Here is a 24127-nt window from a genome sequence, read left to right on the forward strand (position 1 = left end):
TGGTTGCTGCCATGGTAGCATCGGGGAAGGAGGAGGCCGACAACCGCTCATTGGGGTGATGTACTGTGACACAATGGTGGACGCGGCGTCGTGGTAGTGTGAAGAACCGAGTCAGAGTGCATAAATCTTGAAGGATGAGGACAACTTTCCACCAGCAGTCGAAAAAAATGCGTCTATTTTTATGCCGATCAGAAATAATCTATTTTCAGGTTGTTGATCTTTCATTTTTATTTTTCTATCCAACAAATATTGTGTATATGAGAAATTGCTTTTGGAGGCCGAGCTCCATGGAGGTCTCCAAATGCGAAAATCAAAATTTGTGAGGATTCATATTTTTATATTTCAGAAAATTCTAAAGAAGTACTGATATACATGAAGGCATAGTGGATAACTGTGTAAATTTTCAGGACAAAATAAGTTGGAATGAGGGCTGTGAAAGAAAAACAAATCTGGGATTGTTTAACACATGATACTCTTCATCCTTTCAGGCCATGAATTTGTCTTTTCTATGCATGTCACATTTCAGCGTATTTCATCCTGAAATTTTACACACATACACCTCACATTCTTTTTGATTGTACAATTTCTTCAGTTTTTCTGAAACCGAAAATTTCGAATGCGCCCCTCCATGGAGGTGGAGATCCAAAAAGCTCGAGAGTTCAGCTAGTACGAGTGATCTGGGTTATCTTACGTTTCTTTTTTCCTGTTTCGATCTTTTTTTGACTATAGGGGTTTTGTAGCAGCCCAGCAGCATCCGTGTGACAGAGAGTCATATTAAGAATATAATAATGCCTTCCCCTTGAACCCCTTGCAGAAAAAGTAGGAAAATGGACTGAAATTATTGGATAAGTGGATTTGCAGTAGCTCAACAATCAAAACAACGAATATTCCATCATCCAAACTAAGTTTTCTGAGATCCTAACTCATTGGTCATTATGGAGCATGCGTATATCCCTAAAAAAATACTGCATATTTCACCTTTAAGCACTTGTACTGTTTTTTTTACCTTTTCTTTTTGCAAAACAAATGCAAACACTTGTATACTCAGAAGTAACTGGAGTAGTACTCCCTCCGTCCGAAAATATTTGTCATCAAAATAAATAAAAGGAAATGTATTTAGAACTAAATACATCCCCTTTTATTTATTTTGATGACAAGTATTTCCGGACGAAGGGAGTAGTACTTTATTTCCAGCATTAAAGGGAGGAGGAGCCGGAGTGCAAAGGTGGGCCCGTGATGGGTCTGCGCACGCACGCGGCAGCAGATCCAAGCCTTGTCTGTTGTCTCCGTTCCACCCGACGCCATTGCTTCTCCACAACTTCCAAGGCGCGCCGGTCATGTCATCCCCCTCTTTTGCCCCCTCGCCGCCGCCTGCTGCCGCTCCTGCTCCCTCCACGCCTCCATCAATGCCGCCCCTCCACCGCCCGCCACCCGGCGGCAGCTGCTGCTATATCCCACCCTACAGGCACCATCCTCCGCCTCCCCGCTCATCAAACCCTCTCTGCCGACCCGATACGCTGCCATGTCGGAGGCGGCCGCCATTCTTCGGTCCAAGCGCGATCCCGGCGACGGCCCCGCGCCGCCTGGATCGGTTCCCGCCCGGCCCGACCTTGATTTGAACAAGCAAACCGGCGACGAAGAGGGCGGCGGCGGAGCTGCCGATCGCTCGAGAAGGGGCGGTGAAAGCGCCGCCGACGGAACGGCACAGTCTGCACATGGCGATGCCGCCACGACGCCGCTGCCTGGAAGGGTACGGGCGGTTTCCCCTTTGCTAAATTTTTTTCTCCCGACAGCGACATTTGCAAGCTTCTATTGCTGTTCATTTGTTTACTTGGGTTTCTTAGCTTTTGGACAATCAGATTGGCAATGCGGCTCCACGTGGGAGGGGTGGAAGACGTGGTAGTGGCGCTGCCGAAGGAAGACGAAAGAGGTTCAGGGCTACTGATGATGTGCATACCGATGAGGAGCAGCTTCGCGAGCACCTCCCTGAAGCTGTCGCTGGACAGACTGCCGGTGCAGGCGACCATGATCTGAACAAGGAACCTGCCAACTTGAGAATAGATAACAGAGCTGCCGATAGATTTGCGAATGAAGCCACGATAACGCCACTGCCTGAGACAGTATGCTTCGCTTTCTTCTCTTTCCTGCATCTCCTTTTTTTCACACTGATTGATCAACTAGAGTATTTGTTTCTATTCCTAGGCTTGTACTTGTTGTGGTGCTGACTTAAGTGAAAGCCCAGCCCCAACGCCTAGAGGAAATGACCCCCCACAAGTTAACGTTGAAGATCAATCCACAGAAATGGCGCTGGTGCCAGAGAGGGTATGCTTTCCTCATTTTCATGTGGGCCTAGCTAGATGTGTTCAGATTTCACTGGAAGTCGAATATACGATTAGCTTTCTACTCTCTCAATTGTCACCAAATCTGTTGTGGTTCTATGCTGCTGCTCTTAGACATGTAACCGAGCTACCAATAACAGTTTATATACATGAGTTTACTTCCACGAGTTAAGCACCTAAATCCTAAATGTGACTGAACTATTCTCGATGCAGGTTGAAGTAGGTAACTCCCCAATATATATAACCGGTAAGAAGTTGAGTGTCAAGGTCTATGTTGGCAGACGATTAGGTATGCCCAGTGGAGGATACAAGGGTCGGAATGCAATCGAGGTTCAATCTCTTATCTACTTGCCTTAGATGGACACCAAATCTGTTCTTGATTCATGAATATCTTATCTGCATTCCACTTTAATATACATTGCTTTGTGCATCAGTCGATGCAGAGGCGAGGCGAAATCCTCCTTCATCTAAAAAACTCTTTCCTGCATCAATACCGTGTAGGTTGCCCTGAAATTTGTGCATCGGAGAAGCAGAGAAGGTAGCTGTGACCCCCCATATGAGTGGCAAGTCTATCAGTAAGAACTATACACAATCATCCATTTTTTTCATTCATATAGTTCTTGGTGGAGCATGGAATTTTTATCCTTTTGTTAGCAGGGCTCTCAGTGGTTGTAATGGCATACCATCGGTACACTACAAGGGTTGCCAAGGAGACTACTACATTCTTGTGAGTTTGATTTTCCGAGGGGGGGGGGGGGGGGGGGGGGGGGATGCATTCAGAAAGGCCTCTTAACTCATTATGATCTTTTCACTGGATTATCATTCCGTAATTTCAGGTAATGGATCTGCTTGGTCCTAGCCTCTGGGATGTTTGGCATTCACCAGGACACGAGTAAGTATATATCTTATCAATCTTCACTCCCTCTTCTTTGCTCTCCTTACCCATGTTTTAAATAGCCCGCTATAGCTCCGCTATAGCACGCTATAGCGTTTACAAAAGGTCTTGCGCTAAGAGACTATGGTCCAAACAAATGAACAAACATTTTAAATAGCGCGCTATAGCACCGCTATAGCACGCTATAGCATTTGGAAGAGGTCCGCCGCTAAGATGCTTAGCGCGCTATTTAAAACTATGCTCCTTACTCCTTACTGAAACTGTCTGACACCCCTAACAGGATGTCAGTTCTAAAGGTTGCTTGTATTGCCATCGACGCCATATCAATTCTTGAGAAGATTCACTCCAAAGGGTTATTTGAAGCCATTTGATGTTTTTGAGATGCATTTCCCGTATTTTTTTCATTCCTCGTTGTTAACACTTGCTGTTCCTCTTATTATTGCCAGCTTTATACATGGTGATGTAAAACCTGAAATTTTTTTGCTTGGTCAGCCTGGATCTGCTCAAGAAAAGAAGCTTTTTCTCATTAATTTTGGTGTAGGTATGCAATTACACACCGTAGTTTCATCTGTATATGAAGATATTCAGGCTGATGTTCTCAATGCACTATGCACTTTGCTCAGAGCAATTGGCTACTTAATAGAATGTTAATGCATTTGATGCCTCACTAACCTTTTTTACATGGTTCTTTTGATACTAAAATTTCTCAGCATCTAACTGGAAATGGAAAAGAGGATCATCCAGTATGCATGTTCAGTATGATCAGAGGCCAGACATATTTAGGTTTGTCCTTACTACTCCACATTTCCCAGGGGAACAATTAGATTTGCTAGCGTCCAAAATTGTGGTACAAATTTAACTTTTTTCTTTTGACATTTCCCAGGGGAACAATTAGATATGCTAGCGTCCATGCCCATTTAGGTCGTACAGGCAGTAGGAGGGATGATTTGGAGTCACTAGCATACACCCTTATATTTTTATTACGAGGAAGCTTGCCATGGCAAGGCTGTCAGGTAGTCTTCAGTAGAGGCCTTTTACGGTAAGGACAAAGAAATATCAGCCATCCAATCAGTAGATCTGATGGTCCAACGTGATCAATACTTGTCCAGCGAAGGAGTAGTATTTTTTCTCCGAAGGGCAAAATGGGCAGAGGGAAAAAACGCCTCCCGCACGAGATTAAAATAAAAATAAAATCCCGCACACAGAAAGGGTATTTTGGGGAGATGGAAATTTGCCCACCCCGGTCCATCCCCGATCCATCTAATTTTCTCCTGCAGATTCGCTAAAGAAAAAATCTCTCCCGCACACACCACCAGTCGCTCGGCGGCGCACCCACCCATTGCATCTCCACACCAGATCCACTCACTCGGCTGCGCGCTATTCCAGGCCGCCGCCGGCAGCCAACTGAGCTCCTCCTCGGCTGCGCGCTATTCCAGGCCGCCGCCGGAAGCCGGTACGTCGACAATGGAGACCGCCAAATGGCGGCGTCTACGACCAGATCGCCGGTAAAACCCGCGGCGCCGCCGGCCAGCGAGGCCGGGCGCCAAGATGGAGGCTATGGAGGGCGGACCCCGGCCCTTCTGTGGCGCTCGTTGGACTAGTACGGTTGGCGGCGGCAAGCGGTAGCGGGGGGAGCAAGGTGCGGCCGCCTGGTTGCCTCCTGCCGTATCAGCAGAGGAGAAGCATCTGGGAGAAATTGCGGCGTCGGCTCTGGTGGAAGGCAGGTACGGCAAGCACCTGGCGTCGCTTCAAGAGTGGATGAAAAAAGGTGTTCCCCCATGTGCGTGCACTCCAGCTGCTGGCCGTCGACGAGGATCATCACCCACCGAAGACGTATGTCTCTCTCCTCTCCTCTGTTCATAGAAAGGGGAGCCACCGGCATGATGAGAAATTGCAGTTGGAAGTGAAATTTGATATTTTGAATCTCAAGTTTCTGTCAACTCTATAACAAGATACGTACTTGAAATTGTTGAATTAAATTCTGTTAACTCTCTTCTAATCAAAAGAAAAAAAAGATTTGAAATAGGGAAATACTAAGTGGAAACTGGGGAATTGCAAACAAGTCTTTGTTACAGACAGAAAAGGTGGCTTAGGGATGTGGCAGTGAACATTAGGAAAACTATTGCTAGATCACCACTTCTCAGTTTTTCTATAACAGAACCAATCCTTCCGTTAATAAATTTTTTCCATACTTCTTGTATGAAATAATAATTCATACAATTGAATAACTGATTGCTTAGCAAAAGGCTGTTGCAATGATATTAGTTTATCTTAACAGTCCTTCTGCTGTTCAGCTCTGTTCCTTGCATGAATTTGGAAATGCAGATTATAAAAGGAATAACTTTGCTGCAGCTGGTCGTTGTAAAAGTTTCTCTATAGTAAGCTTTCTTACTTTTTTTTTGCGGGGTAGTAAGCTTTCTTACTTGGATGTAGCAAATAAAGGGTAGAAATTGTTTGTATTCGCTTGATCAAATTCAGCATGGAAAAAGAGAAAAGTATGCAGTTCACTGGTAACCAGAGAGTCCTGCTTCCATTTTAGCCCGGCATCTCATGGCAGACGTGAATTCAGCGGCAATCTGTTGCCGAGAAGCACATCGTGCTGCAAGGCCTTAAATAAAGTGAAGAACTTCAATGTCAGATTGATGTTGATGATTTATAGGCACGCACTAAAGAAAACATAAATATTGGAAAATAGATTTCTAACACTTAGATAGCAAACATGTGAATGACATGTACTGAAATCAGCGTCTCTGTTAGATAAGTACAGTGAAAGCTTTCTCTTTCTGTGTGTTCTCAGTGTAGAAGCATGTACTAGTATAAACTATGCATCTTTGGGATGTTTTTATCATCCTTGTCAGATAATATTAACGGAATTGAAGAAAGACAACATCGCTGCTCCATCATGAAGCTATGCACAAAGAAAATAGATTCCTCACATAATTGCATCATAGTAAATAGTTTGCTAACACTTTATTGAAATCTGTCGAATTACTCCATAAGAAATAGAGTATGGTAAAAATAGTTTGGTAACACACAAAAATGAAACCACAAAACACGAATTGTCTTCATGCGATATTATTCCCTAAAAATTGCTAACGCGGAAAAGGACTGAAACTAGATGGCACGACTCAAAAGGGACTCCTGGACGCGTGTATGTCTTCAGTCTTGGTCCATCTTGGAGTCTTCGTCCATCTTGGCTGTTGCTTCAAGGTAGCGCTTCCTCAACTTGTTAAGTGGCGAGCTGACCAGCATAGCAGGTAGTTCCCTTCCGAATTTGTCAATGTGAACCTATGCAAGAGGAAAAGTTAGTTCCGGTCAAACTGCTAGTGCATATGAATATGTTGTGTGCTTTTACCTGCTTGAACTCGTCAGTGTGCTCGTCTCCTGTCCAGGATTCCATGTTTTTAAGAACAAATAGCCCACATGAACAACTGCAATAAATAAAGATAATTGTTAGTGCGCAGTCCTACTAATTTAGTTTGAAAACAAAATTTGACAATTGTGTATGTACCCATCTGACTGTTGTGGGGTCTTCTTCACAGAAACTGGCCATTTTGACAGTAGTGAGTCAGGCCAGTTGCTATTTTGGGCCCCCTTCATTTTTAGAGATAGATTCACATGTGCTTCCATACCTAGCAGCTGCAAAACGGAGTGTCAAATATGATATTTTGTCATTATCTAATAGTTAAATCATATAACAATTTAGTAATATCCGTATTGCAACTCACGGTTTGGCGCAGTACTAGGCGGTCTTCGTGATCGAGCATGGAGTCAAGGAACTTTAGTTGTGAAGGTTTGGCGTGCCCCAGAAAAATATGCCGGCAAAGGACCAAATGATGCTATGTTAGTATTCTCGTCATTCTCACCCTCATCAATAATACTGTTGAGAAATGCCATCACCCTCTCTGATTGCGCTGCGGATTTCGAAGCCTTAAAAAAAGCAACGCTTGCATCGTTACGGAGCTCATGGAAACGATCCATCCGTTCTGACCATTGCTGCGTACTGGCACTCCTGTCTGAATCGAAGGCAGGCTTGGCTTTCATCGTCCATCTTTTAGCAACACAACAACTAGGAATGGTGTCTAACCCAACGCACTTCAGAATAGCAAATATATGTGTGCATGGAATATCCTCACTCTCCATCTTCCGGCATTGGCAGTGCACACTCGCTATCACCGAGCCCACATAAACACACCTCACATCAAATCTTGCTTGCCTGCGCTCTTTATGAACAACTGCAAACCTCGTCAAACTATCTTCCTTGTTCACCTCCTCGACTTGCCATTTTGATAACCTCACGATCTCCCCCTTAACCTTCTCGAACATTATAGGGGTGTAGATATATGACGCATTTTTCTCCAGTGGGTCAGCCGTTAATTCAGTGAAGGGCACCGTCTGCGAGGCCACGACATCCATTGCAGCCTCATTCCTTCGCATAACTGAGATGCAATGCTCATGGTGTTGCAGCAAATCAATAAGTCTCATTCTCCTGTCCAGCTGCACATGAAGCGTAGAATTTAGACTTTCGCTCCTTTGATTACTTCTCATGCCCAGGAAGTACCTCCCTTTGGTATAGGCTGCAGACCACTTCTTTCTTAGCTCGTACATCCTGCAGATCCACGTGTCTTTTTCCGTTATCCCATAGTGTTTGTTGAACTGGAGCCAACCTCTCTCAAACTCATCAACCTCGAAAGCACGGTAAATCAATTTTCTAAAGTCGCTGAGCTTCGGGTTCCGAAGGTAGCGTACCATATTTTGTTCGATGTGCCAGCTACACAGCCGATGATCTGTGTTCGGCCATACCTGCAATATTGCTCTCGCCATTGCATGGTCCCCATCAGTGATCACGGACCTGGGATGGTTCTGGTGCATCGCCTCCAAAAATGAATGGAGCAACCACTTATATGATGCCACGGTCTCGTCTGATACAATGCCGACCCCAAAGACAACTGTGCTGCGATGGTGGTTCAATCCAATGAATGGGACAAATGGCAAGTTATATTTGTTTACACGGTACGTGCTGTCAAACACAACAACACCACCAAAGGCATCATAGTCCAACCGCCACTGCGCGTCTGACCAAAATAGGTTCTGCAGATGGCCTTCGCTGTCTGTGCTGTACCTGTAAAAGAATTCAGAATCTCTCTCTTCCTGCGCAGCCATATAGTTCAGCATGTATTGGGCATCAAAACCTTCAATCCTTTGCTTCTTGTACTCAGCAATAAAATTATATAGGTCCCGAGACACACAGCCGACTTTGTCATACCCACCATGCTGCTTCTCCATTACGTCCATTATCTGATGTGTGCGTAGACCACCAATACCATACTCAATGGCATCAGCCTTTTGAGGATCATTAAGTCCACGATGAGACCATAAGAAAGGTGTCTGGTCAGGCTTAGTGAATTCATGGTTATGCTGGTCCACAAAGTCCTTGACAAACCATTCACGGCTTTCCATATTGAGCTCGATTTGCAGTCGAGCGTCACATCCACAACGAGAGAGTGCCCTTGGTTTCCTTTTCCGGTTGGACCTTTCAAAGTTTTTCAAGGACCTATATCCTTCTTTGCTGCACATGTACAACCTTTGGATTCTTATGCCTCCCTTGTTTTTCACATTGGCCTTCCTCACGCTGAACCCTTTGGCTTTAGCATATCTATTATAGAACTCGAAACCTTGTTCCTCGCTTGTGAATGTTTGACTAACCACCGTGTAATATTCTTCAATTTCCTCTATGCTGACGTGGTGAGCATCCATGTTGTGTAACTGCCATCCACAAAGAAACTGAATAATGTTATTTAGGCATCTCCAGTGCCAAACTACATCATAAAAAATGTAAATCAAAGTACTTCTGCTACATACACCGGCAAGCAATTCCTGCTCTAGAGAATCATTGATAGCAACTTACAGCTTCTCAAAGAAGAAAAATCATCCTATGAGTTGGTTGTAGTACTGTATATCCTTCTGAGGAACAAGATTATTATTAGGAAAGGAATATAATCTCTACTGTACATTCCTCTGAGGAAAGAGCTGATTATTAGGAAAAATATCAGTTTAGTGCAAAGCCTCAGATAGTAATCTTTATGTGCAGCTAAGTTTTCTAGTAGTTTGAAAAGTTGTGGTGCTTCTTTGACATGGTTTCCTGAATGACGGATTTGTACAACATTCTGCTATCAATGTGCTTTCGTGATCCTGGAGATTTCATGTTTCATAGGACAATTGACATGGAAATATACATCCTGCTATGATCTGGGACTAATCTATGTCAGGCCGTTTCATTACTTGTCAAGTAGTTTGCAGGATTCGCATGAGAACAAACAACGAGGACAAATAAAGCTACTAAGTAATGAAACGGCCTGACATAGAGAGTTGTTCATGTTCAAGCATTACCTTTCTGCAGGCCGACCAGCAGTGGTAGAGACGGATGAACAGGCGGAGCCAACGGTGACAGCTGATTAGCCGGCGGTAGTGCAGCGGCAAGTGGCGGCCACAGCTCCTGTTAGAGGCAGACGGAACGGACGGGCAGGAAGGTTCCGGACGTGGAAGGCACGGCAGCCGCAAGCGGCGGCGAGAGCCATGGGTCGGCTGCGGCGGACGAAACGGACGGGCAGGAAGGATCGGAGGCGGATGGCGCGGCAGCGACAAATGGCGGCGAGAGCGACGAGTGGGCTGCGGTGGCCGGAACAGACAGGCAGGAAGGATCCCGAGGCGGACGGTGCGGCAGCGGCAGGCTGCGGTGGCCGGAACAGACGGGCAGGAAGGATCCCGAGGCGGACGGCGCGGCAGCGGCAGGCGGCGGCGAGAGAGCGGCAATTAGGGCTTGGGTGACGTGAATGCAGGTGTAGGGGCCGATTCAGTCGGGACTTTCAATTGATTAGTAAACTTTTTATCGGACTAAACTGCCCTTGGGCTAAGAGAAAAAAAATCTAATATAAAGTGCCTAGATTACCCTTGAAATCAACGGTGGATCTGTTCAAATACTAGTCTCTCCCGTGACTAGTAATTTGCACCGTAAAACCCCTCCTTCAGTATTCTCGACAAGTCGACAGGGCTTTACTAATATTTTCTACTCACTCTCCTAAACTTACTTTAGGTTTATTTTGTTAAGGAAACCTACTTTTTGTTGATGGCTTATTACTGCAGGGAGATAACAAGAGCTTTCTTGTTTGTAAGAAGAAAATGGAGATTTCACCAGAGGTGCTGTGTAGCTTCTGTCCAGCCCCATTCAAACATTTTCTTGAGTTGGTTACTACTATGAAATTTGATGAAGAGCCAAACTACCAAAAACTTGTTTCTCTCTTTGATGATTTGATTGTCGGACCTGCTTCAAGACCCATCAGGATCGCTGGAGATCTAGAGGTTTGTACTGCTTTATCCACAACATGTATTTATGCTCTACCTCTACTGTGCAAATGGAGATCTTGAAGAAAATGGAGGTTCTCACTATTTTAATTCGGTTGTATTATATGTGGCCATGCCTCTGCTTTGCAAATTATAGGTTGGACATAAACGTGAAAGAATTGCTGTAAATCTTGAAGAAGATGAACGGCCTATGGAAAAAGTTCGGTTGGGGAGCCCAGCAACTCAATGGATTTCGATTTATAGTGCTAGGCGGAACATGAAGCAGCGGTAATTGTTTTTAAACATGAAAATAGTGAAACAGCATTCACTTTTTTTGTTTGCATGCTCAGGCGTATTCTTCATACCTGACATCAAGCATTAGATAGCTCAAAATAGCTGGATTATATGAGCATATGACTCTATACCTCTAATTTTTTTATTTAAAATATATGGAATTCCAGTTAACGTCTTGTGGTGAATGTGGTGAATTCAGGTAATTGATGCTGCAAACTTGTGATATCTCTTGGTGTGAACTCCACTTTTAGATGCTATCCACATTCATGACCTTAATTGTACCTGGTATCCCTGTAAAAATAGCTGTCCAAAACTATATTATAATGCTTTTCTGTAACTAAGTCATTCATGCTAGTTTTTTGTGATGAAAGGGTTTGGTTTTCGCTTATTATGTTTTAAGCTTAGGTAGTTCCTATTTGTCTGGCTACACTCTCTTGTTCTTGAGCTCGAGAGATTTGAGGCCTGCCTAGTGCCTATTTCAATAGTTATTCATCAATGCCTTATTTCCTTCCTAAATCAAATATGATACTAATAACTAATGTAACTGTAAAGATATTTCTTCTGCCTTTGATAGATACCACTATAATATAGCTGATTCAAGGCTGCCTCATCACATACAAAAAGGTTACGAAGATGGCGTGTTCATTAGTTGTATAGCTTCTTCAAAAAATGTGTGGGCTCTCATCATGGATGCCGGGACCGGCTTTTCTTCTCAAGTTTTCGATCTTTCACAAAATTTCCTACAGAAGGTGCGGTACCTTCTATGTCCCCTATTGTTGGATTTTTGATAATCCAGAATCTTGACACTATCTTGTTTCTAACTTTGTATGTAGGATTGGATTATGGAGCAGTGGGAGAAGAACTTCTACATAACAGCAATAGCTGGAGCAACCAATGGAAGCTCATTGGTTGTGATGTCCAAAGGTTTGTGAATCACCTGCTCTCTGTCGGCAACTATTCATTTGTTCAAACTGCTCCCTTTTATGAAGATTAAATGTTTGAAGAGAATACTGCTATATGTATGAGGCAAAGTAGTATGCTTTCATACGATGCATCACATAAATGTTTGATCACACAACTTTTGTGGTGTTAGAGCAAGAGAGATTACTGCATTAGATTGCAATTGGATCGAGGAGTAAATGTTCTTCTGGATGGTATTTCTTTACTGGTTTTTTCAACGGAGCCTTGGCTTATCGTATTCGTCTGAATTTCATATTTACGGATCTGAACTTTTGGGTTCTAGTGGTTGGTGCATGAAACTTAGCAGTTGCCAGTTTTCTATATTCAATATTTACATGTGACATGACATTATCCTAATTGTGTCTACTGTCTACATCCTTGATGTCTCGCTGGTCCCTTTCTTTCCATGTATAGTTCGAATCTGATCTTTGATACCATTACAGGGACCCCGTACACAAAGCAGTCATACAAAGTCAGTGAATCTTTTCCTTATAAGTGGATTACTAAAAAGTGGAAAGAAGGTTTTCATGTAACATGTATGGGTACTGCTGGGAACCGTTGGGGTGTTGTCACGTCGAGGAACACGGACTACTCCTACCAGGTCATAACATGTGCCTGCACTCCTTTGCGATAAATAATCCTTTTCACTATTTTAATGGTTCCTTATATGTTACTCCCTCCGTTCCTAAATGTAAGTCTTTTTAGAGATTTCAATAAGGACTGCATACGGATGTATATAAACATATTTTGAAGTGTAGATTCACTCATTTTGCTCCGTATGTAGTCCACAATGGAATCTCTAAAAAGACTTATATTTAGGAACAGAGGGAGTATAATTTTATCGGTGATGAGCATTCATTAAAATGGCTTTAAATTGTGTATTTTTGAACAACTAGCTGTGTGAGCTTTGCATGTAAAATATTTACTTTCAAACATATGCTGCTGCAAGAATGGCTTCAGTTAAGAGTTAACCTTCGAGAACCGGTGCTCTGCGCAGCTTCCTTTTTTTTTTACCAAAACATCAGTAATTGTTTAGGGTGGTGCGAAGTCTGTATTTTCGTACATATTAGGTGAATGGCCTGATGTGATCATGTCATGTGAAACTGAATCTGTGTTCCATATCCTGCAGGCTGTTGAGTTAGATTTTGTGTATCCAAGTGAAGGAATCCATCAACGATATGGCGCCGGTTACAGAATAACCTCATGCGCAGCCACCCCTGACCAAGCGGCTTTTATCATGAGCATAGCCAAGGAGTCCAAGACGAAACCAGTGGACGAAACTTTTCTGACTTGTGATTTCCCCAGCAAGGCTACAAAGGTACACCTGCACGTTTTGCTGGCTGGGTGGATGCATTTCACAATCCGGTGCCAGTGCCACATTCATTGCTATGCATGCCCTCTTGGTTTACATGCGTGAACCTAACCTCGCAACACCAAAATATTTCAGGAGCAATGGGCGAAGGGCCTATACATCACCTTGATCTGCCACGGGCGAACCGCGTGTTGACCGCCGCGTCGAGCCTCTAAGGCGAATACACTCGAGTTCTAACGTTGGCCTTGGTGGGATTTTTTTGGGCCTCTTGCAGTAGTATCCTGCTTTTATTGTAAAGAGAAATTGGTTATCTTTTCCTATCAGGCTTTAACCTTGCCCGTGAGCTAATGTCTCGTTTGCCAAAATGTGTATTGTTTCGATTTCTGAGCAAATGTGTGTGTTGCCTGGAGGAAAAGACTTCACCATCTTCCAGCAGTAATAGTATCGGCTTCGGACGATGAAAACGGGACGGAAGCATACCGTATCCGAGTACGACTCTTCATATACACCCGTCCGTATGGAGAGCTAGAGCTACGTAGAAAGCACCGGACAACCGACCCGTAATTCCACGGAAACAAACGGCTACGGTCGGTCGGATGGCGGCCTCCCGAGCCGTGTTCCCGTGCCCAAGCCGCGCAAAACGAGCGCGTCCCCTCGGCGGCCATCTTCGACGAAGCTGCACACGAGACTGGGCGGTGTTAGACTATGTATAGCTTCTGTACCTATGTACGTATATGGTACATATTGTAACACAACCATTATATATAATGAGATAAGCCACCCCAAGAGGGTTGTGCTGGTTCCCCAAAACTTATTGTCTTACATGGTATCACGCTAGGTTACGATCGCTTCCGCTTCTAAACCCTAATACTCGCACCGCCGCCGCAGCCGCCGCCGCCGCGCAACCGATCGCGCCGCCGCCATGTCGAGCGCCGCCACCACCGGTTCCACTGCTGCGGGCTTCCTCCCGGCCTCTCTTGCGGCTCTACTCAACCTCCCGCTCGATGTCGTCTCTGTTCCAACTCCGATCGGGACAAGGAGCATCGGCTCCGTCTTCTCCACGCCGCCGGCGCCCTCGCTTGGGCGTGACCTCGTGGTCCACACCGCGGCGCCGCCGTCCGCTGCGGACTCCGCAGGCGTCGTCCCGCCGCTCCTGCCGCAAGCGGATCACACTGCCCCGCTGGCGGGGTTGGCGGCGTCCGCCCCGGCCGCGGGCCTTGCGGCGTCCGCACCGGCCGCGAGCTTTGCGGCGCCCGCCCTGGCTGCGGTCCCGCCTCCTCCCGCATCGGCTTCGGTGCCTCCGGCTGCCTCCATGGTGTTTGCACCCCAGGCAGCCTCCTCGATGGGATTGTCTTCGCCGCCGCCGTTTCACTTCGGTCATCTCATCACCATCAAGCTCTCCGCCGACAACTACATCTTCTGGCGTGCGCAGGTTCTCCCGCTCTTGGGGAGTCACTACCTGCTAGGCTACGTCGACGGATCGCTTCCCTGCCCACCCGCGCTGGTAGACAGCGTGCACGGTCCGGTCTACAATCCGGCCCATCGTGTCTGGACGGGGCAGGACCAGGCGAACCTCTCCTCCATCCAGGGGTCGCTCTCGTCGGCAGTTGTCGGCCTTGTTGTCTTCGCGAAGACGTCTCATGAGGCCTGGACCATCCTTGAGCGCACCTTTGCAGCACAGTCCCAGGCTCGTGTCTCTGCACTCCGTCGTCAGCTTGGAGAGTGTCAGAAGCTTGACTCCACTGCCACTGAGTTCTACAACAAGGTCAAGGGCCTCGCCGACACATTGGCCTCCATTGGACAACCCCTCACCGACTCCGAGTTCAACTCGTTTATTGTCAATGGTCTTGATGAGGAGTATGATGCCTTAGTCGAGATCATCAACGAGCGGGGCAACTCGACACCCATGCTGGCACACGAGGTTTTCTCTCGGCTCCTTCTCACTGAGCAACGGGTCGAGACTCGCCGCACCAGGGGCACTGGCTCCCTCTCGGCCAACGCCGCCACCAAGGGTGGCCGCTCTTCTTCATCACCCCGGTCTCCCTTGGGGCTGCCACTGTCGCCCGCCTCGGCCCCCCCACCTACTGCGACCTTAACGGGGGCTGGCGGTCCACGTGTGTGTCAGCTTTGTGGCCGCGATGGGCACTGGGCCTCCAAGTGTCATAAGCGCTTCCAGCGAAGCTTCCTTGGTCTTGGCAATGACGGCAAAGATACACGCAACAATGCCCGTCAGGTCGCCATGGTTGATCGTCCCGCGCCGCAGAAGCAACAGGGACACACTCAGTCCTACTCCATCGATCCACACTGGTACATGGACTCTGGGGCGACAGAGCATCTAACCAGCGAGATGGGGAAGCTTCACACTCGTGAACCCTATCATGGCTCCGACAAGATCCACACCGCCAATGGAGCAGGTATGCACATCTCTCATATTGGTCAAGCATCTCTTCTCACTAGACGTGCCAATAGGAGTCTTCAGCTTCGCAATGTTCTTCGAGTTCCATCTGTGACCCGTAATCTTCTTTCAGTTCCTAAACTCACACGTGATAATAATGTGCTTTGTGAATTTCACCCTTTTGATCTTTTTATTAAGGATCGGGGCACGAGGGACATTCTTCTTAGTGGGCGGTTGTGCCAGGGCATCTACCGTCTGGAGCATCCTGGTGTCGCTCGTGTTTTCAGTGGAGTTCGGGTCTCTCCGTCACAGTGGCATGCTCGTCTTGGTCACCCGGCCACACCTATTGTCCGTCATATTTTGCGTCGTCATGAGCTTCCTAGTTTGTCTAGTCATAAAGATGTAGCAGTGTGTGATGCTTGTCAGCAGGGGAAGAGTCATCAACTTCCTTTTTCGGAGTCCAGTCGTGAGGTGAAACATCCTTTAGAACTTGTGTTTTCAGATGTATGGGGTCCTGCTCAGACTTCTGTCAGTGGTCATAATTACTATATCAGTTTCGTTGATGCTTATAGTCGCTTTACCTGGCTTTACCTTATTAAACGCAAATCTGATGTGTTTGATATTTTTGTTCAGTTTCAAAAACATGTTGAACGTCTTCTCAAGCACAAAATTGTTCATGTCCAGTCAGACTGGGGGGGGGGGGGCGAGTATCGCAACCTCAACTCTTTCTTTCAGTCGCTTGGGATAACTCATCGTTTAGCATGTCCACATACACATCAGCAGAATGGTTCAGTCGAACGTAAGCATCGTCATATTGTTGAAGCTGGTCTTACTCTTTTGGCCCATGCATCTGTTCCGTTTCGGTTTTGGAGTGATGCTTTCACCACTGCATGCTTTCTCATCAACCGTACTCCTACTCGTGTTTTAAACATGAAGACTCCCATTGAGGTTCTCCTTAATGAACAACCTGATTATACCTTTCTCAAGGTATTTGGGTGTGCTTGCTGGCCGCATCTTCGTCCATATAACAAGCGCAAGCTTGAGTTTCATTCTAAGAAGTGTGTTTTTCTTGGCTATAGCTCTCTTCATAAAGGTTACAAATGTCTTCATGTTCCCACTAATCGTGTCTATATATCTCGGGACGTCGTGTTTGATGAGCATGTTTTTCCCTTTGCCAACCTTCCTGTGTCCACTGTCGAACCACCATCCCTGCATTCATCCTCTGTTGCTTCTGACCAATTTGATGATGTTGCATACTCTCCTTTGCTGTTACCTAACCATGGTGCAGGAACCGGACGTGGAGCTCGTTTGGAGCTGTTGGAGGATTCACCATCATCATCGTCGTCTTCTGGTGGGCACGTCGATCGCCCTATGTTGCATGGCATCGATTCGCGTGCCCATGCATGGTCACCCGACGAGCCCGTCGCGCCGAGCATCTCCACTGCTCGGTCCGTTTCGCCAATGGCCGCCGAGTCGCCCGCGGCTCGGCCCGTCACGCCGTCTTCGCCTGCGGCTCGGCCCGTCACGCCGTCTTCGCCCGCGACTCGGGTCCTCACGTCACCTTCATCAGCGGATCGGCCCGCGACACCGGCCGCGCCACGGCCCACTATGCCGAGCTCGCCATCGGCCCGGTCTGTGATGCCGGAGTCGCCAGCTGCTTCGTCTGCTCTATCGGTTTCGCCGGTGGGTCGGCCTTCTTCGCCAACCGAGTCCGAGGCTACCGTGACTGGCTCCTCGTCACCGGCTGACTCGTCAACGTCGCCGTCCTCCAGCCCATTGCAGGCTGCTCCGTCGACCTCGGTGGTTCCTGTGTCCCGACCACATACACGCAGTCGCAGTGGAATTTTCAAACCTAAGGAACGTAAGGATGGTACGGTTGCTTGGTTGGCTGCTTGTTTGGCTGCTGCTGTTGCGGATCCATCTTCTGAGCCTCGCTCATATTAGGCTGCCCTGCGCATTCCACATTGGCGAGAGGCTATGGAGCAGGAGTTTCATGCTCTTCTTCGTAACAAGACATGGACTCTCGTTCCTCCACCACCACGGGTAAATGTTATTGACTCAAAATGGGTATTCAAAGTGAAGAAGCATTCGGATGGATCTATTGAGCGTTACAAAGCGCGACTTGTTGCTCGCGGTTTTCGGCAGCGTCATGGTCTTGACTATGAGGACACCTTCAGTCCTGTCGTCAAGCCTACCACTATTCGGCTTCTTCTCTCCATTGTTGTTTCTCGTGGTTGGTCACTTCGTCAACTTGATGTGCAGAATGCTTTTCTACATGGATTTTTGGAGGAAGAGGTTTATATGAAACAGCCGCCTGGTTTCTCTGATCCTGATCGTCCTGACTATATCTGTCGTCTTTCCAAAGCACTATATGGTTTGAAGCAAGCTCCTCGTGCCTGGCATGCCCGCCTTGCCTCTGCCCTTCGTGCTCATGGGTTTGTGCCGTCTACTGCTGACACTTCGTTATTTCTTCTACAGAAGCCAGAAGTCACTATGTATCTTTTGGTATATGTCGATGATATTATCCTTGTCAGCTCTTCTCAGTATGCTGCTGATGCTCTTGTCTGCTCTCTTGGTGCTGATTTTGCGGTCAAAGATCTTGGGAAGCTTCACTACTTTCTTGGAGTTGAGGTCACTTCTCGTGCTACTGGTCTTGTCCTTACGCAGAAGAAGTACTCCTTGGAGTTGTTACAGAGAGCTGGCATGCTGAAGTGCAAACCGACCACCACACCCATGTCGTCTACCGACAAGATAACAACTGTTGATGGTGAGCTTTTGTCTCCTGCGAATGCCACAGAGTACAGGAGCATTGTTGGTGGACTTCAGTACTTGACGATCACGAGACCAGATATCTCTTATGCTGTTAACAGGGTTTGTCAGTATCTTCAGGCTCCCAGAGATACTCATTGGGCTGCTGTTAAACGCATTCTTCGTTATGTTCAGTTCACCCTGACATTTGGTATGCATATTCGGCCGACTTCCTCTCGGGTCCTTTCGGCCTTCTCTGATGCAGATTGGGCTGGTAGCCCAGATGACAGGCGATCCACGGGGGGTTATGCAGTATTCTTTGGCTCTAATTTGATCGCCTGGAGTGCTCGGAAACAAGCTACTGTGTCACGTAGCAGTACTGAAGCTGAGTACAAGGCTGTGGCTAATGCTACTGCAGAGATTATTTGGGTGCAGTCTTTGCTTCAGGAGTTGGGTTTGTCTCAACCACAGCCTCCTATTCTTTGGTGTGATAACATCGGTGCTACATACCTTTCTGCAAATCCAGTATTTCATGCCCGAATGAAACACATTGAAGTTGACTATCACTTTGTACGGGAACGTGTATCACAGAAGCAACTCCAGATCAAGTTTATCTCATCTAAGGATCAACTTGCAGACATATTCACTAAGCCTTTATCGCTGCCACAGTTTGAGGCTTGTAGGCGCAATCTTACCCTTCTCAGTTCTTTAGAAAGTGGCTAAGATTGAGGGAGGGTGTTAGACTATGTATAGCTTCTGTACCTATGTACGTATATGGTACATATTGTAACACAACCATTATATATAATGAGATAAGCCACCCCTAGAGGGTTGTGCTGGTTTCCCAAAAATTTATTGTCTTACAGGCGGACCTCGGGGACGGGCCGGCCGGCCTGATCGCTGAGCTTACCCTCGCCAGCGACGTGGCCGACTATGTCCGCTTCCGCGCCGTGTGCCGGCCGTGGCGGCGGTGCTCGCCAGACCCGCGCGCCGGCGGCCTGGACGGCCGCTTCCTCCCCCGCCAGTGGATCATGATCGACAAGGCATATGCCGGGCCACGCCGCCATCGTTTCCTCAACGTGTCTACTGGAGAGTGCATCCGGACGGACCTCCCGGAGCTCGCCGGGCACACGCTGCTCGCGCTCACCCCGGAAGGCCTCCTGCTGCTGCTCCACGAGTCCACCCTGGTCGTCCGCCTGCTGAACCCTCTCACGCACCAGCTCACCGATCTCCCGCCGGTGACCGCGCTCCTGAGCCCCGAGCAGAGTCCATCTAGGCGCCGCGGCTTGCAGATCAAAGTTATGGTGTCTGGCGTGGGCCTGGTTGTAGATTCCTCGGTGGCAGTCAGTTTCTTTGATCCCATGGTGCTTGCCGTCGCTAAACCCGGCGACGATAGTTGGACAGTGGCCCACAATGAGGAAGTGAGTACGACTCTACCTTTTGCCGGCCGCTTCTACTGTGCCACCTACAGGGGTGTCATGGTGCTGGACGTGGGCTCAGATCGGCAGCCGCTACGGCTCCAGGTGGTCGCTGACCGGAGCAAGTCGTTTTACTTGAACCCCATGGCACACAGCCTCCACCTGGCGGACAATGGTGGGGAGTTGATGCTGGTGCACCGGACCCGATGCCACGACAGCAAGTATGGCAGGAGGTATGATGTTTATAGACTGGATTTGGAAGCTGGGGTCCTGGTCCCGGTCAAGGGCTTCAACGGGCGTGCCATGTTCATGGGCATGGGTCGCACGATTTCCGTATCAGCTCAGAACCCCTTTCCTTGTGTTGCTTCTGATACCATCTACATGGGGCCGGATTGTGATGGCAAGATTCAGGGATACAATATTGCGGATGGAAGAAGATGCGATCTGATTGGAGCGGTATGCCGACGTAGCGTTGTGGATTGTCTCCGCTACTGCATCCAGGGATTCGGCAAGCTACTTGCCTGAGCTTAAGCCTACTGCTAAGGTGTTTGTTGTGTTTTGGTCATGGTCTTATGCATCAGTTACTATGTATCGGACCGTGTTAACATATGTGCCTCAAATAATGTAAATGCTTATTAAGCAAATGTTTAGTTTTACCATTTCTTATATACCCCCTCCGTCCCAAAATAAGTGTGTCAACTTTGTACTAACTTTAGTATAAAATTATACTAAGTCTGAGACACTTGTTTTGAAACAGAGGGAATATTTACCGTTTCTACTTTCTGAATCCTTGATGTTTTGTATAGACTGCTAGCCCTTCTACTTCCATCTTCCATGATATATACTCCTTTCATGCAAAAATAATAATGGAAAAGGATATATACTTCTAATGTGACCTTTGTCCGTATAATATGTTCATCCCATGATATATACTACAAGTCCTAATCTGATCTTTGGTACCATTACTGGGTGCAGAACAGTCATACAAAGTCGACTAGCAAATATTTTCCTTATAAGTGGATCAATAAAAAGTAGAATGAAGGATTTCATTTAACATCTATGTGCGGGTACTGCTGAGAATTTTCATGTTGAGGAACACGGGCTGCTCTGACCAGATCAAACACACCCAACCTGCAGGTTGTAGAGTTGGATTTTTTATATCCTTTTCTTTTACATCAAGTTTGAATTGCTTACGACACCAAGTGAAGAACTCTGTCGGTGATCAGAGGCCGCCTGACAAACGTTGCTTTTATCTTTAGAATGCCAAAGAGAAGGCTAATAATAATTGTTAAACCCCAAGAAAGCGTTGGAACTTCTGCCTTATACTAACTCTAAACGATCCCAGAGGAGGATCCAGCCGAGAAAGGCTTAGTGGAGTATATTTACTTCACTAACTTTTGGCTGGACCTAACCGATCCCCTAAATATAATAGAGTGAAATTTTATATTTTTTCTAGACTTGCGCAATTCCAGTATACATTGCAACTACATATTAGCACACATATAGAAACTAAACATAAATATAAATGTACAAGCAAATCATGAATATAGTTTACAAACCGAATTATTCAAATTTACACACACAAAATGGTCCAAATGTAGCAAATAACATGCGAAAGAACAACTAGGAAGTGCCGTGAAGTTGCCAGTGATGCTCAATAAGATCATCGTGGAGCTAAGTATGAACTTGTCGGTTCTCGATCCTGCGATGCTCTTCAAGGAATGCCAAGATCCTATTTGGATCATACTCTAGCTCAACCAAAGTCCTGTTGGTGATGTACCAAAAGTTCTCAGGCTTTTCAATGATCACGTTATGCAATATGATGCAACAAGTCATGATCTATAGAACCTTGGAGCTCCAGTACTCGGCAGGGCCACGAACAATTCAAAGCGCTTTTGTAGCACACCGAAGGCTCTCACCACATCTTTATTAGCAACTTCTTGACATTGGACAAAGTGAATATTTTTGTTACATTTTCGACGCGGAATTGTTTTGACTAATGTGGTCCATGGTGGATAGATGCCATCGGCAAGGTAGTAACCATCGAGTAGTTGTTTCCATTGACCGAGTAGTTGCAAGCAGGAGCATCTCTTGTAATAAGCCTAGAAAATGGTGATGATCTCGATAGCACATTCAAGTCATTGTGAGAGCCAGACAAACCAAAGAAAGAATGCCATATCCGAAGATCCTTTGTTGCAACTGCCTCAAGAATGATCGTTGGATTGTTTCAGTGGTCTTTGTACTGACCCTTCCACCTTGCAGGACAATTCTTCCATGTCCAGTGCATAGAGGAAAGTGATCCAAGCATCCCTAGACATCCTTTTGCTTCACTCTTTATCATCAGTCTCTGGGTGTCTCCCTCGTTGGGTGCTCAAAACAGGATCACTACTTTATTGAACCTTCGAACGACCTCGAAGATTGTGTCTTCACCAATGTGGACATAGTCATCAACTACGTCGGCCGGACACCCATGTGACAAGACTCGAACAACCAAAATGCACTTCATCAGAGGGCTTGCACTTATCTCTCCACTTGCATTTCTCTGGAGTTTGAACCAGCCATCATACTTCTCGGCGGCTTTTACAATGGCCAGAAAAAGACCTGTGTGCATCCGAAAGCGCTGACAAGAGTACTTCTCCGGATTGGTTGGATTTCGAGCAAAGCAGTCTCCCATGACATTGGCATGGCCCTCCGATCTATCATGGTCGATGTGTATGCGGACAAACTGCACTCCCCTCCTTGGCCGCCAAATATCATCATTAAAAATCATGCCTAAAACAGTTTCACCGTCTTCGTCATCTTCTTCCTCTTCGGGTGATGATGAGTCCTCAAAGACCATCTCTCTCAACCCCTTCATCTACAATTCAATCAGCTTGGTTCAATCCAAACGGCTCGGTTCGAAAAGAAACGAACGAAAAAATGCACCTAGGCAAATCGTCCAACACTTGCGATGTGGTGGTGGTGCACCGGCCATCCGTCATTGCTTTGGCCAAACAGGCGGGCCACAAAGCGTGGGTGTGACCTGCAGTGGTGCGCAAGCAAAGCCAGATGCGTCGGCCACCAAAGTGGAAGAAGATTGGAAGCAATCCGACGAATTGGCAATGACGACGACGGCAACGACGACAGGGACCGAACAGGCTCGGCATCGGGCGAAGGGCGGAGAGGGCCAACAGAGACAACGAGGTAGCGGCGGGGCCGGCGGGCGGTTGTCGGGAGGTTCACCGGCGAAGAGGTAGTACCGGTGGGAGAGGCGAGAGAGAGTCTTACGCTAGTAGAAAAACACCTAATAGTCTCGGTTCGTGAAGGCCTTTAGTCCCGGTTCATGAACCGGGACTAATGGGCCGTTACTAATACCTCCACTCATTAGTCCCGGTTCAAATAAGAACCTGGACTAATGTGCCTCCACGTGGCTCTGTGCGCCGAGCCCAGTCAGGGGGCCTTTGGTCCCGGTTGGTGGCACCAACCGGGACCAAAAGTCCATGTTTTTTTGGAAAGTGGCTGCTTTAGGGGTTTTGGGGGTTATTTTTAGGTTGTTATATTAGCTAGCTAATAGAGAGAAGTGTCCTCTCTTATATCTTCGTCATTGGTTTACCAACGCCGCTGCTATATATGTTCATTTTATCCGCTGATATAATAACTCATGCATGCTCGCATACATCAGCATATATAATAAGTACTCGTCCTACTAATCATGCATCATCATACAACTTCTACTCGTTATTAATAATAAGTCATACGATCATCATCCTCATAGTCATCGAACTCAACCCTACATAATTGTTCTTAACACATGATCATCAGTATCAGGTATGACCTAAACACCCTTAAGGTAAAATAGCATAAAACAATATAGATCCTGACTCTCCATTATGAAGAATGGCGATCATCCTGTCTCCAATTTTTGCCCTTCGCTGAATGTTGCTTCCAAGAAGCTCCTTACGACTGTCCATACATTTTTTTTCATTCTTTGATTGTCATGTCTCCACTTATTTTAGAAACCCGGTATGGACAGTTGAGATTCGTAGGACGACCTGGTTGTATGTTCAAAACATGAAGGCTGCCGTGTGTATACATCAGATGAGGCACACAATCATTCGGGACTATCTGTTGAAAAACATAGTAATAATTTCGTAGTTAGCAATGATATGATGTACTAGTTTTAGAAGTGTGCAAAAAGATGCACGGATGTCGTACTAGTAAAAAAATCTTACCAGGGTATCTCCATGGTAGTTACCGTAGTTTAACACGTGCACTAGTGACACGTATTGACCATAATGTTGAGGAGTTCGATTGTAGACATTGTAATTCTAAAGATCAGTACAAAATGCGACCAGATGATTTTTCTCCTGATAAGTTAGTTCGGAGCCTTCGGTATAGTAGGTTCTGTCTACCATCTTCCACACATTCTTTGAAGAATGAAAATAA

The 24127-nt window shown here is 46.6% G+C and overlaps 3 protein-coding genes across 3 annotated transcripts; 2 read left to right on the forward strand and 1 right to left on the reverse strand.

Moving 5' to 3' along the window:
* The first annotated feature begins 1278 nt into the window (after positions 1-1278).
* LOC123113639 (casein kinase 1-like protein HD16) lies at positions 1279-13470 on the forward strand. The gene is made up of 17 exons (XM_044534943.1): positions 1279-1750; positions 1860-2120; positions 2203-2322; positions 2553-2669; positions 2841-2914; positions 2997-3066; positions 3176-3231; positions 3515-3586; positions 3681-3775; positions 3945-4017; positions 10443-10593; positions 10733-10863; positions 11444-11618; positions 11703-11793; positions 12273-12430; positions 12959-13147; positions 13277-13470. The coding sequence occupies exons 1-17, from the start codon at positions 1523-1525 to the stop codon at positions 13334-13336; spliced, it is 2121 nt and encodes a 706-aa protein (XP_044390878.1). The 5' UTR covers positions 1279-1522; the 3' UTR covers positions 13337-13470.
* LOC123113638 (protein FAR1-RELATED SEQUENCE 5-like) lies at positions 3725-10115 on the reverse strand. Its single transcript, XM_044534942.1, has 3 exons — positions 9625-10115; positions 8038-9000; positions 3725-5087 (listed from the first exon to the last, which is right to left on the reverse strand). The coding sequence occupies exons 2-3, from the start codon at positions 8989-8991 to the stop codon at positions 4983-4985; spliced, it is 1059 nt and encodes a 352-aa protein (XP_044390877.1). The 5' UTR covers positions 8992-9000; positions 9625-10115; the 3' UTR covers positions 3725-4982.
* A 267-nt stretch (positions 13471-13737) lies between the features above and the next one.
* LOC123115093 (uncharacterized) lies at positions 13738-20227 on the forward strand. The gene is made up of 2 exons (XM_044536358.1): positions 13738-13848; positions 19151-20227. The coding sequence occupies exons 1-2, from the start codon at positions 13738-13740 to the stop codon at positions 20225-20227; spliced, it is 1188 nt and encodes a 395-aa protein (XP_044392293.1).
* The last annotated feature ends 3900 nt before the right edge of the window (positions 20228-24127 follow it).

Source organism: Triticum aestivum, chromosome 5B (genome assembly GCF_018294505.1).
Source record: "Triticum aestivum cultivar Chinese Spring chromosome 5B, IWGSC CS RefSeq v2.1, whole genome shotgun sequence".
NCBI classification, from domain to species: domain Eukaryota; kingdom Viridiplantae; phylum Streptophyta; class Magnoliopsida; order Poales; family Poaceae; genus Triticum; species Triticum aestivum.

Bases quoted from the DNA above. Each gene is read 5' to 3' on its own strand.
- LOC123113639 (XM_044534943.1), top strand. From the start codon at position 1,523: ATGTCGGAGGCGGCCGCCATTCTTCGGTCCAAGCGCGATCCCGGCGAC. The intron at 2,323-2,552 runs GTATGCTTTCCT...TTCTCGATGCAG, and splicing joins TGGCGCTGGTGCCAGAGAGG to GTTGAAGTAGGTAACTCCCC. The intron at 2,670-2,840 runs GTTCAATCTCTT...AATACCGTGTAG, and splicing joins AGGGTCGGAATGCAATCGAG to GTTGCCCTGAAATTTGTGCA.
- LOC123113638 (XM_044534942.1), bottom strand. From the start codon at position 8,991: ATGGATGCTCACCACGTCAGCATAGAGGAAATTGAAGAATATTACACG. The intron at 5,088-8,037 runs GTATGGCCGAAC...TTCTATGAACAG, and splicing joins TGGCGAGAGCAATATTGCAG to AGGAGAGGAGAGAGACATAC.
- LOC123115093 (XM_044536358.1), top strand. From the start codon at position 13,738: ATGGCGGCCTCCCGAGCCGTGTTCCCGTGCCCAAGCCGCGCAAAACGA. The intron at 13,849-19,150 runs GTATAGCTTCTG...ATTGTCTTACAG, and splicing joins ACTGGGCGGTGTTAGACTAT to GCGGACCTCGGGGACGGGCC.